The 10971-nt window shown below is 41.5% G+C and overlaps 2 protein-coding genes across 2 annotated transcripts in view; both read left to right on the top strand.

Annotated features, from left to right (window-relative positions):
* LOC101293081 (wall-associated receptor kinase 3-like) overlaps positions 1-919 on the top strand; it is a 1772-nt gene extending 853 nt beyond the window's left edge. Inside the window, exon 2 of the mRNA XM_004295548.1 lies at positions 14-919. Within this exon, the coding sequence (XP_004295596.1) occupies positions 14-919 (906 nt within the window). The remainder of the gene's footprint in view (positions 1-13) is intronic.
* A 1159-nt stretch (positions 920-2078) lies between these two features.
* LOC101293382 overlaps positions 2079-10971 on the top strand; it is a 12555-nt gene continuing 3662 nt past the window's right edge. The window contains exons 1-5 of the mRNA XM_004295549.1: positions 2079-3099; positions 3325-3473; positions 4287-4463; positions 4577-5792; positions 7506-7673. Coding sequence (XP_004295597.1) covers positions 2084-3099; positions 3325-3473; positions 4287-4463; positions 4577-5792; positions 7506-7673 — 2726 coding nt within the window. The 5' untranslated portion in view covers positions 2079-2083. The remainder of the gene's footprint in view (positions 3100-3324; positions 3474-4286; positions 4464-4576; positions 5793-7505; positions 7674-10971) is intronic.

The raw sequence follows: 10971 nt of genomic DNA on the forward strand, positions 1-10971 counted from the left end.
TGCCCCTACTCAAACGGATCAGTTTGTTAATGAGGTTATTGTTCTTTCTCAAATCAACCACAGAAATGTAGTAAGGTTATTAGGTTGTTGTTTAGAGACAGAAGTCCCTTTACTAGTACATGAGTTCATCACCCAGGGCACTCTATTTGAGCACATTCACAAGAATAAGGGTAAAGGGTCATTACTTTCATGGGAACTCCGATTGAAGATAGCATCAGAAACTGCAGGAGCATTAGCATACTTGCACTCCTCCACTTCCACACCAATCATTCACCGGGATGTGAAGACAATGAATATACTGTTAGATGACAACTACACAGCCAAAGTGTCAGATTTTGGAGCTTCACGTTTCATTCCTATCGATCAGACTCAACTAGCAACATTGGTGCAAGGGACATTTGGATATTTGGACCCTGAATACTTCCATTCAAATCAACTAACAGAAAAGAGTGACGTCTATAGCTTTGGAGTGGTACTAGCAGAGCTACTCACAAGTAGAGTAGCTCTTTCTTTTGCAAGGCCTGAGGCAGAGAGATGCCTTGCACACTTTTTTGTTTGTTCGGTGGAAGATGGCAACTTGAACCAAATTCTATGTGATGACATTGTTAAGGAAGAAGATATTGATCAGAGAGTCATAGAGAATGTAGCACATCTTGCAAAGAGATGTTTGAGGGTAAAAGGGGAGGAAAGGCCTACCATGAGAGAAGTAACCATGGAGCTAGAAGGAATGATTATGACAAAGCATCCATGGGGTTCTGCAGATCATAACTTCCCAGAAGAGACTATGCACTTGCTGGGATCACCTAATACTTTCATGGATTACATTGTCGATGTTGATGGCGATGGTGGTCCTGGTACAACCAGTGCGTGTGACAGCATGCAACTCGAATTGTTAAATTCATATGCTGATGGGCGATAGAGTTAATAGACTGTATAATTTTCGGTGATTGAAATGTAAACCTTTATCAGATTGCGTGGTGTTTAAATGTATCTTTTCTGTGTGTATGTGTATAAATACGAAGTTAATCAGGTCTCTTATATATGCACTCTCCAAAAGAATTTACCCAACACTCAACCCCCATTCCACATATATTAAGTGCATATATTGAACAGATTACCATCCCATTATATTCAAGCGCATGCAAGGAGTAGAAATCAATACAAGCAACGCATTGATAGTACTATTTGTATAGGTTACTTTGTCATGCAAAGGCAAGAAGGCAAAAACAGTACTGATTCTCAAAACAGTCTATCGTAGTTTATAATTCTAGTGACAGTGAAGGACTTACAGATATCTAGTTGCCAGTTGAATTGGGAACACGAATTCAGCAGAGGACACAGGTAAAGTTTTGTCCTTTGCAAATTTCATACATAATCCTTGTAAAGAGAGTTGAAAAACTCGAAACCATAAGGGGAACACATTTAGAAATGATACTGGAAGCGGGTGACGGAAGTTACGGGTTCGAGTTCGGGTTGCTTTGGGTGGGCCCGGGTGGCGGATGAGCGTGGGGAAGAAGACGACGATGGGGCTGGCACCTGGGCGGAGGAGTAAGTCATGGCGTTCTACTGAGGAAGTGAGTTGCTTCAGTACACGATTCTCTTTTCCAGCCTGCGTAAGGCCCGCTATCCTAGGTTCCGCCTAGACGAACTTGGGCTCCGCCTAGCCCGCTTAAACCCGATTCGGCCTTGGCCCAAGTTTTCTGTTTGGGCTTGTCTTTCATTTTTTTTTTAATGCTTGACTGTCGGCCAGATAGTGCCAAGCAACACCAAGAAATGTTCATATTTTACAAACTATTGGAATAGACGAATAGTCCAAGGCTCAAAGCTGAAAAAACTATATATAAATCTCACCTTTCATGCTTGACTTTGGAAGTTGATAACTACTATCATGTCGTCATCACCAAGAAGGGACAACCCAGCACAGTATCAGTATGCAAACTATAATGTTAATGGAGACTAGCTAGACAGGACGACATTTTTAAATACTCACTTCCATGTTTATAAGGGCAAGCTTCGTAGCAGTTGCCTTGTTAAGCATTAACTACAACATGTTATATGTAGTACTATCCATTCCCATGCTGCTATGCCTTTCGTAATTCCAAGGATGTGTATGATCAGGCAACTCTGTTCACTAGTGGTGGGAATGATCGTATTACGGTCTGTACCAACAGCAACCGCAGCACCACCACCACATGCCCTGCCACGGTGCACCGGAAACTGTGGTGCCCTCCCAATTCCATATCCATTTGGGATAGGCGATGGATGTTACCTTCGACCAGAGTTCAACATCACTTGTGACCAATCCACCACACCCCCATCAGCAAACCTCACGAACACTACTACTTCTATCACCCACTTCTCCATTGTCGAGGGTGAGTTGCAAGTACTGCAGGCTGTGGCCCAAGATTGCTATGACGACAAGGGTGTACTCATAAACAACAAACCAAGTAGCCTGGAGTTACCTTTTCCTTATACAATTTCTGAAAGAAACGAGTTCTATGCTGTTGGATGTAATAGCATAGCAACGTATCAAGGTACTAGAATCTTGGGGCCAGATGAGGAAGAAAACTCGGGGAACACTGTGACAGTGTGTGAAAATAGGCTAGGAAAAGAGCTTCCCGCGGTTTGCAACTTATTTGGGTGTGCCCGGAGTTCTGTCCCGGCTGGACTACACAACATTTCAGTGACACTGGCTGCACTGGGTTCGCAACGAAGGGTTAATGACAGCTGGAACGTCAAGTACCCCTGCAGCTATGCCTTCATTAATGAACAAGACAATTTCACATTCGCCGAAGCTAGAAGTTTTCAGCAACTGCAAACCACAAGGCAGCTACTTCCGGTGATTCTTAATTGGGTGATTGATACTCGGGTGACTGGGGAGAAGTCAGACACATGTGATAAAGCTCTATTAAGGGAGGATTATCCGTGCAAAGAAAACAGCAGGTGTATCAATCAGCAAAGACAGTTTTTGCATTATAGACCTGTCAATGTGCCTGTAGGTTACTTGTGCCAGTGCTTGCCAGGCTACGAAGGGAATCCATACGTCGGTTGCCGAGGTAATGACGATTCTTTCTTTGAACTATATACAAATACAGATCTGCTATAATGTGTGCGTTATGTGTTACATATGTGCGTGTGCGCGTGCACATCAATCAATTTGTTAGTTGCTCCTGCCTGCTGCAGATTTTTTTTTTTTTTTTTTTTTGGCGAATGGATAGTTATATTAAACCAACAAAGAGAAATACAACAACAATACAATAGTCAACAGACCCAACACACTGGGCCAAGACCAGAGTAAGACAGAAACAAATGGACTTAAACCAGGCAAGCCCAAAGATACAATTGCATAACAGCAAACAGAGGACCCAAGACCTACTTCCACGACAGCGCCGCCGACCACAAAACTGGAGTCGCGATCCGGCAGAGATCGGAGAAGAAGGCAAGAGAAACTTGCTGCACCTTCATGTATCTGAGTTCCAAACAAGCACCAAGCCAACTGCAATCCAAATAAGAAAACATGAAAATCAGACCTCAAACAATCTTCGTGAGGAAGAGCTTCTTCTGCCAAGATATCAACTAGACAAGCTAGATGAAGAAAGAGGGAGGTTAGATCCGTATATGGATCAAAGAGACAGGCACAAGTGCAAGCAGTCCCTTGTAGCATCCCCCGGTGCTCAATCGGGATATACCCTACTCGATTTAAGCTCCTAGGAGCATATTTACAGGAATCGGCAGATTGAAAGAGATAAGAGCCGCCACCATTGGCGACCCGCAATGAGAACACCAAGTTTGAGGAGGAGAAAGTCAGATCTGGAAAAAAGAGGGCATGGGACAAGAGGAACTGACCGAGACGAAGAAGACAAAGAAAGATAACAGACCAAACAAAGTAACCGGAAAGCCGAAAGGAGAGGCATATCGCCTCAGATCGGAGTAGAACTCCGAGGAAAACCGGCCAAGACGGCTGGAGGATAGATCCTAACAAGGGTGGAACCGATATAGAAGACATACTTCTAGATAAGGGAAATAACAAGAAAGCAGGAAATTGAGAGTCTCCCCCGATTCTTAAGCCAAGGTTCTAGATCGGAAAGATCTAGATCTGGCCAAAGAATGGGGGAGGAGGGACACAGACTTGCTGGGGGGTTTCTAGAGAGAAGGGAGACGTTCTCTCTCTAGAGTATGGAAAGTTGAATCCGGTTTTTTCCTGCCTGCTGCAGATTACAGCCCCAAAATGGGGTTTCATCAGACTTTTTGGTATATGCTTGCATGACTATCCTTTCTTTTTTCAGATATTGATGAGTGCTCGATGCTAAGATCATGCGTCAATGGAGCGTGCGTTAATATGCCAGGAAATTACTCCTGTGTATGTCATAAGGGATACAGAAACTACACCACCCTTGACGGACGCTTCTGCATTGAAGATGATCCCGGCACTAAACAAGCTCCTCTCTTGCTTATTTATATGTGTAAGTATATATGTACATATTACTATAGCTACTACCCTGCATCTAATTTCTTTGTTAGTATTTCTGTTTCTAATTTTACCTCAGTTAATGACTACACATCTTGAATCATTCAGTTGCCGCCGGCATTCCGGGAATCTTGTTTCTAGTAATCGGTACATGGTGGTTTTACAAAGCCATTAAGAAGAGGAAAAGCAATAAGCGGAAGAAGATGTTCTATAAGCAAAACGGTGGTTTGTTACTAGAGCAGCAATTATCTTCTGGTGAGGTTAATGTTGAAAAAATTAAGCTGTTCAGTTCAAACGAGCTAGAGAAAGCCACAGATCATTTCAATGCAAACAGGATTCTGGGAGAGGGAGGCCAAGGTACTGTTTACAAAGGAATGTTAACAGACGGAAGAATTGTTGCGGTAAAGAAGTCTAAGATAGTTGATGGAAGTGAAATTGCAGACTTCATCAATGAAATTGTGATCCTTTCACAAATTAACCACAGACATGTTGTCCAACTATTGGGGTGTTGTTTAGAGACTGAAATTCCTCTTTTGGTCTATGAATACCTACCAAACGGCACACTTTCTCACTACATTCATAACCAAGATCAAGAGTTTCCTCTTACATGGGAAACACGCTTACGAATTTCGATCGAAGTTGCAGGAGCTCTCTCCTACTTGCACTCATCAGCTTCTTGTCCTATTTACCATCGAGACATCAAGGCTGCAAACATACTATTAGATGACAAGGATAGAGCAAAAGTTGCAGATTTTGGAACCTCAAGATCTGTTTCCATTGACCACACACATCTTACCACCCTAGTACATGGAACATTTGGTTATTTGGATCCAGAGTACTTCCACTCTAGCCAATTTACAGACAAGAGTGATGTGTATAGTTTTGGTGTAGTCCTTGCTGAACTTTTAACTGGACAAAAACCAGTTTCTGTGACGCGGTCGCAGGAAAGCAGAAGCCTAGCAGCTTATTTCCTTCTTTCCATGGAGCAGAATCTTCTGTTTCATATTCTTGATGATCAAGTTATAAATGACGGTGGGAAAGAAGTGATTACAGCAGTCGCAAACCTTGCACGACGATGCTTAAATATGAAAGGAAAAAAACGTCCTACTATGAAAGAAGTAGCAGTGGAATTGGAGCGAATCCGATTGTCAACTAAAGGTTTCGATCATGTTCAAGAATATCTGACAGATAATGGAGACGTTCCAACCCAGGGAATAACCACCGAGGCTCATTGGGATGCTGTTTCTACATCAACCGATTTTTTTACAGAAGGTGGTACAGGTTCTTCATGGGATGTACAACCACTATTGTTTGACACCCTGTAGTGAAGAACAAATGGCAGTTGTGATATTCTATTATCTGGGTAAGGCATTGCACTCATCTAAATTTTTATATACGCCAACCATTAGTTAGTTTGATGTTTGATGTTTAGTGCATCATCAAATGAAGACTAGATTATAAACCATATGATCTCTACTTAAATATTGTCCATGTATGGTGGTTGTAGTTTATAATTTATACCCATAGGCAATAATATATACTTGATCTTGAAGCAGGAATCAATTCTTTTGTATGAAACTATGAACAGCTTGATCAGCAAGCTGGCTGAACTAAACATTATTGACCTCTTCAGTATCAACTAGTCACCACCTGCTATACTTAATTGACACTTAAAAAAGATCATAAATCCTGAACAGATACTTTCTTTTGCAGGGCTTGAGAGGCAGAGAGCTAGAGGAGTTAGATAAATTCAAATGCTCATGAAATGGTTAAAGAGTTAGAGAGTTGGATAAATTCAGACGATCAAAATGATTGACTCAACATAGTTTATCAGTCTTGTTATAGTGAATATCACTGAATCATGATAGTGAAGGACTTACAGAGATCTAGTTGCAAGTTGAATGAGGAACACATATGGAAGCAAGACTCACAGGAAAAGTTGTTTCCTTTGCAAAACTCAAGAAGAGTAACACTCCTTGCAATGAGAAAGTTCACAACTTAGCCTGGTGAAATGAACCATCAATTGCTTCACATACTTGATGACTAGCTATCACCCCTGTTTACAAATCACAATGCAGTAACAAGTAAAAGAAGACACGGAGTTTACCTTTCTCTGTTTTCTTTTAACCAAGGTGATGACATTATATAAAATAAAACAATAAGGGGAACAACACTGTTCATATCTTTGCTGAATTGTGTTTTTCCCCCAAGTTTCGGTGAATTGTGTTTTGCCCCAAGTTGGTGAATGGTCGTTTATCTTTTAATGCAATTTATTTACGAATATGTCATTATACTGACCAAAAAGACTGTGTTACCGCTTAATACAAATTTATTTACAAATGTTCAATTGTTCTAATTAAAAAGACGTTTGTGTCCTTGAGAATTTTGTTACTTCTTTATTTTCCATTTTTACTTGGTTGTGGGCATGAGGTCAGAGATGTCCATGGTGGGTTTTGGCAAGGGGAAGGCCATGGTATGGTGGTGGAATTAAAAAAGGATGGTAGAGACTATGGGGTTGATGGTGAATTTTGTGCAGGTGGCGGAATAGGAGGTGGTAGAATTGGAGGTGAGCAGTGGATTTTGCAAGCATGAAGGCCATGATATTGGTGGTAGATTTGGGAAAGATGGATGTGTTTGTGGAAAAATAAGGGAAGGCGAGGAAATCGGCGGTAGATTTAGAAAATGTGGTCGCATGGGAGGCGTGAGATGGGGATTAAATATTGTTTATCATCAAGAAATCCTAACCCGCAGCAACGCGCAGGTGGTATCTAAAACACTGTTAGACAAATTTTTATTTACTAGAATAGAATAAATGACCAAGTATCTTCTCAAACAGGACCAAATGAAAAAATCAAAGCCTCTCAGTCGGCAACCTTGCTTGGCCAAAGAAGTTATCTAGCTTGTATGCTCAACTTTGGGCACCCCGTCGCTTATGGACTATTACCAAGTTCCAAGTGCTTTATTTCATTGAATATTTTACATGGTGTCAATTCACGTTTGTATACTACCTCTTCTCTTTCTAGATGGAATCAAATAGTAGTGCAATGGCCTTGCATGTGATACTCATTATGCAATTCTCAGTAATGGGAGTACTACTGGTTGCATTAGCAGCAGCTGATCAAGCTCTCCTGCCTCAAGCTCTGCCTGGCTGCACTGACCGCTGTGGTGATCTCGTAATTCCATACCCATTTGGCATAGGTGAAGGGTGTAGTCAAATAGAACAAGGTATTTGGGAATTTCTGATTAATTCATTCATCCCTAAGAATAGGGTTAATATACATGATACATAGTAACCTATTAGGAAACTAATCCCTATTAGGAAACTAATACTACTAATATAATATTTACATTCCTAGCACCATAAGGGTGCGTGACTCACGCCAACACTCCCCCTCAAGTTGGCGCATACAAATCACAAATGCCCAACTTGTCAAGTGAGTCACGAAAGGCTTTAGCTGAGAGAGCCTTTGTAAGAATATCAGCTAACTACTCCTCTGTAGGGACAAAAGGGAAATAAATGACTTGTCCATCTAATTTCTCCTTAATAAAGTGTTGATCTACCTCCACATGCTTAGTACGATCATGTTGAACAAGATTGTGTGCAATTTCAATTGCAGCTTTATTATCACAATACAGAGGCATAGCCTTCCTCTGTTTAAACCCCAAATCTCTCAACAAATGTCTCAACCACAACATCTCGCAAAGTCCTCTAGCCATTCCTCTATACTCTGCTTCAGCACTAGAACGAGCCACCACATTTTGTTTCTTACTCTTCCAAGTTACCAAGTTACCACCAACAAATGTAAAATAACCAGAAGTGGACCGACGATCTGTGATGTTACCTGCCCAATCTGCATCTGTGTACCCAGAAACATTCAAGTGACTATGTTTGGAGAAGATCAATCCTTTCCCTGGAGCAGACTTCAAATACCGCAATATGCGAAACACAGCGTCCATATGAGTCTCACTGGGATTATGCATGAATTGACTGACAACACTAACTGCATAGGCTAGGTCTGGTCTAGTGTGAGACAAATAAATCAACCGACCAACTAACCTTTGATATCTTGCTCTATTTGTAGGAAACTGATCTAAATACTCTGCTAACCGATGGTTTTGCTCAATAGGAGTATCAGCAGGTTTGCAGTCAAGCATACCTGTTTCTGCTAACAAGTCTAGAACATACTTTCGTTGACTCAAAACAATGCAATTTTTTCCACGAGCAACTTCAATTCCCAAGAAGTACTTTAAACTACCCAAATCCTTCATCTCAAATTCAGAAGACAACTGCAATTGTAACCTTTGTATCTCCTCACTATCATCACCTGTCACAACCATATCGTCTACATAAATAATTAAGGCTGTCACCTTACCACACCGATGTTTAAGAAACAAAGTATGATCCGAGTTGCTCTGACGGTATCCAATTTCTTTCATAAACTTGCTAAACCATCCAAACCAAGCTCTGGGAGATTGCTTCAGACCATAGAGAGACTTCTGCAACTTACACATCAACTGTTCTCCGGTAGAAGTATCGTACCCAGGAGGCAAATCCATATAAACTTCTTCATGCAAATCACCATGCAAGAATGCATTTTTAACATCAAACTGCTGCAGTTGCCAATCAAGGTTAGCTGCTAATGAAAGAAGTACCCGAATTGTGTTCATTTTAGCCACAGGTGCAAAAGTCTCATCATAATCTACCCCATACTTCTGAGTATAGCCTTTTGCTACTAACCTTTCCTTGTACCTGTCCACAGAACCATCAGAATTATGTTTCATCGTATACACCCACCGACAACCAACTGTCTTCTTCCCTGGTGGCAATGACACTAACTCCCACGTATGATTCTTCTCAAGAGCATCCATCTCAACTTTCATTGCCTGCATCCACTTCTCATCCTTCATAGCATCCTGCACTTTACTAGGAAGAGACACAGAAGATAATTGATTCACAAAGGCTACATATGGTTTAGACAACCTGTGGGTAGACACATAATTAACAATTGGATATTTAGCCTTAGCACTTAGAGTAGGTTCATAACGTTTTGGAGGCTGACCACGGGGTTGAACGACTAGGCAAGATTTTAGTTGGAACATTATTTGACACAGAAGAACTAGTAGAAAAACAAGGATTAGGACATACCTCGGGTGATGATTCAGCAGGTGAGACCGATGAAGAAGAGGGAGAGACAGAAGAGCCATTTAAAACAGCGCCAGAAGACTGCAACACATCATCAGATTCAGGATCTGAAATCACTTCCCTGGCCGATCGGTCGGATTGTTCTGGATCTAATTGACCGTTGGGTAAAACACTGCCCAAAGATTCTTCTCTAACCGGACATTCAGATTGATCTGGTGTGTCACTGATTCCACTTTTTTCTGTTTCTATCTCGGATGACTGATCTGTAGAGTTGGGCTGACCATTTGGTGAAATTTTGTCGTTCTTTTCAAGCTCTGTCGCTACACACTCCACCCTTGTGACTTCTGGTGTCACACTCTCATTATGTCCAACAAACAAATCTTCATAATAACTAAACCTCTCCCCCTGACGAGGAGTCACAGGAGGCAGGAAATAACATACATCTTCACTGAAAGTAACATCCATGGTGACATAAAACCTTTGGGACTGAGGATGATAACATTTGTAGCCTTTCTGCTGAGAGCCATACCCAACAAATACACACTTAAGGGCTCTAGCATCCAATTTTGACCTTTGATTTTTATAGAGATGAACATAAGCAACACAACCAAAAACACGAGCAGGAAGAGTATTAGCTGAAGGGATAGAAACATAGTTAGACAAGACCTGAAGTGGGACACGACCTTGAAGAGGGGCAGAGGGAAGGCGGTTAATAAGATGAGAAGCACATAAAATAGCTTCTCCCCAAAGGTACTTTGGCATATTAGCACTTAGCAGAAGAGACCGAGCCATATCCAGAAGGTGACGATTTTTCCGTTCAGACACCCCATTTTGCTCAGGTGTCTGTGGACATGAAGTTTGATGGATTATGCCATGGTGTTGGAAATACTCACGAAAAGAATGATTGACAAACTCCCCCCCATTATCGGAACGAAAGACCTTAATATGAGCATCATATTGAGTACGAACAAGATTATGGAATGCTGTAAAGGCAGAGAAAACAGATGCTCTTGACTTAAGCAAAACTACCCAAGATAATCGAGTAAAGTCATCAATGAATAACACAAAGTATCGCATTCCAGAAAGAGTAGAATTTTTGGAAGGGCCCCACACATCAGAATGGATTAACTCAAACGGAAAACTACTAGAATGAAAACGCGAAGGATAGCTAGACCTATGACTCTTAGCCAAAGCACAAGTTTCACAATGCAAACTAGACTCACTCACTCCGAAAAACAACGAAGGCATGGACTTTTTCATTACCCCCAAAAGATGGATGTCCCAAACGTATGTGCCACAACCATAACTCACTCAACCGATCAGAACTCAATGTCAGGGCCAAAGGTTGTTCTGGTGCTTG

Source organism: Fragaria vesca, linkage group LG3, assembly GCF_000184155.1.
Source record: "Fragaria vesca subsp. vesca linkage group LG3, FraVesHawaii_1.0, whole genome shotgun sequence".
NCBI lineage: Eukaryota > Viridiplantae > Streptophyta > Magnoliopsida > Rosales > Rosaceae > Fragaria > Fragaria vesca.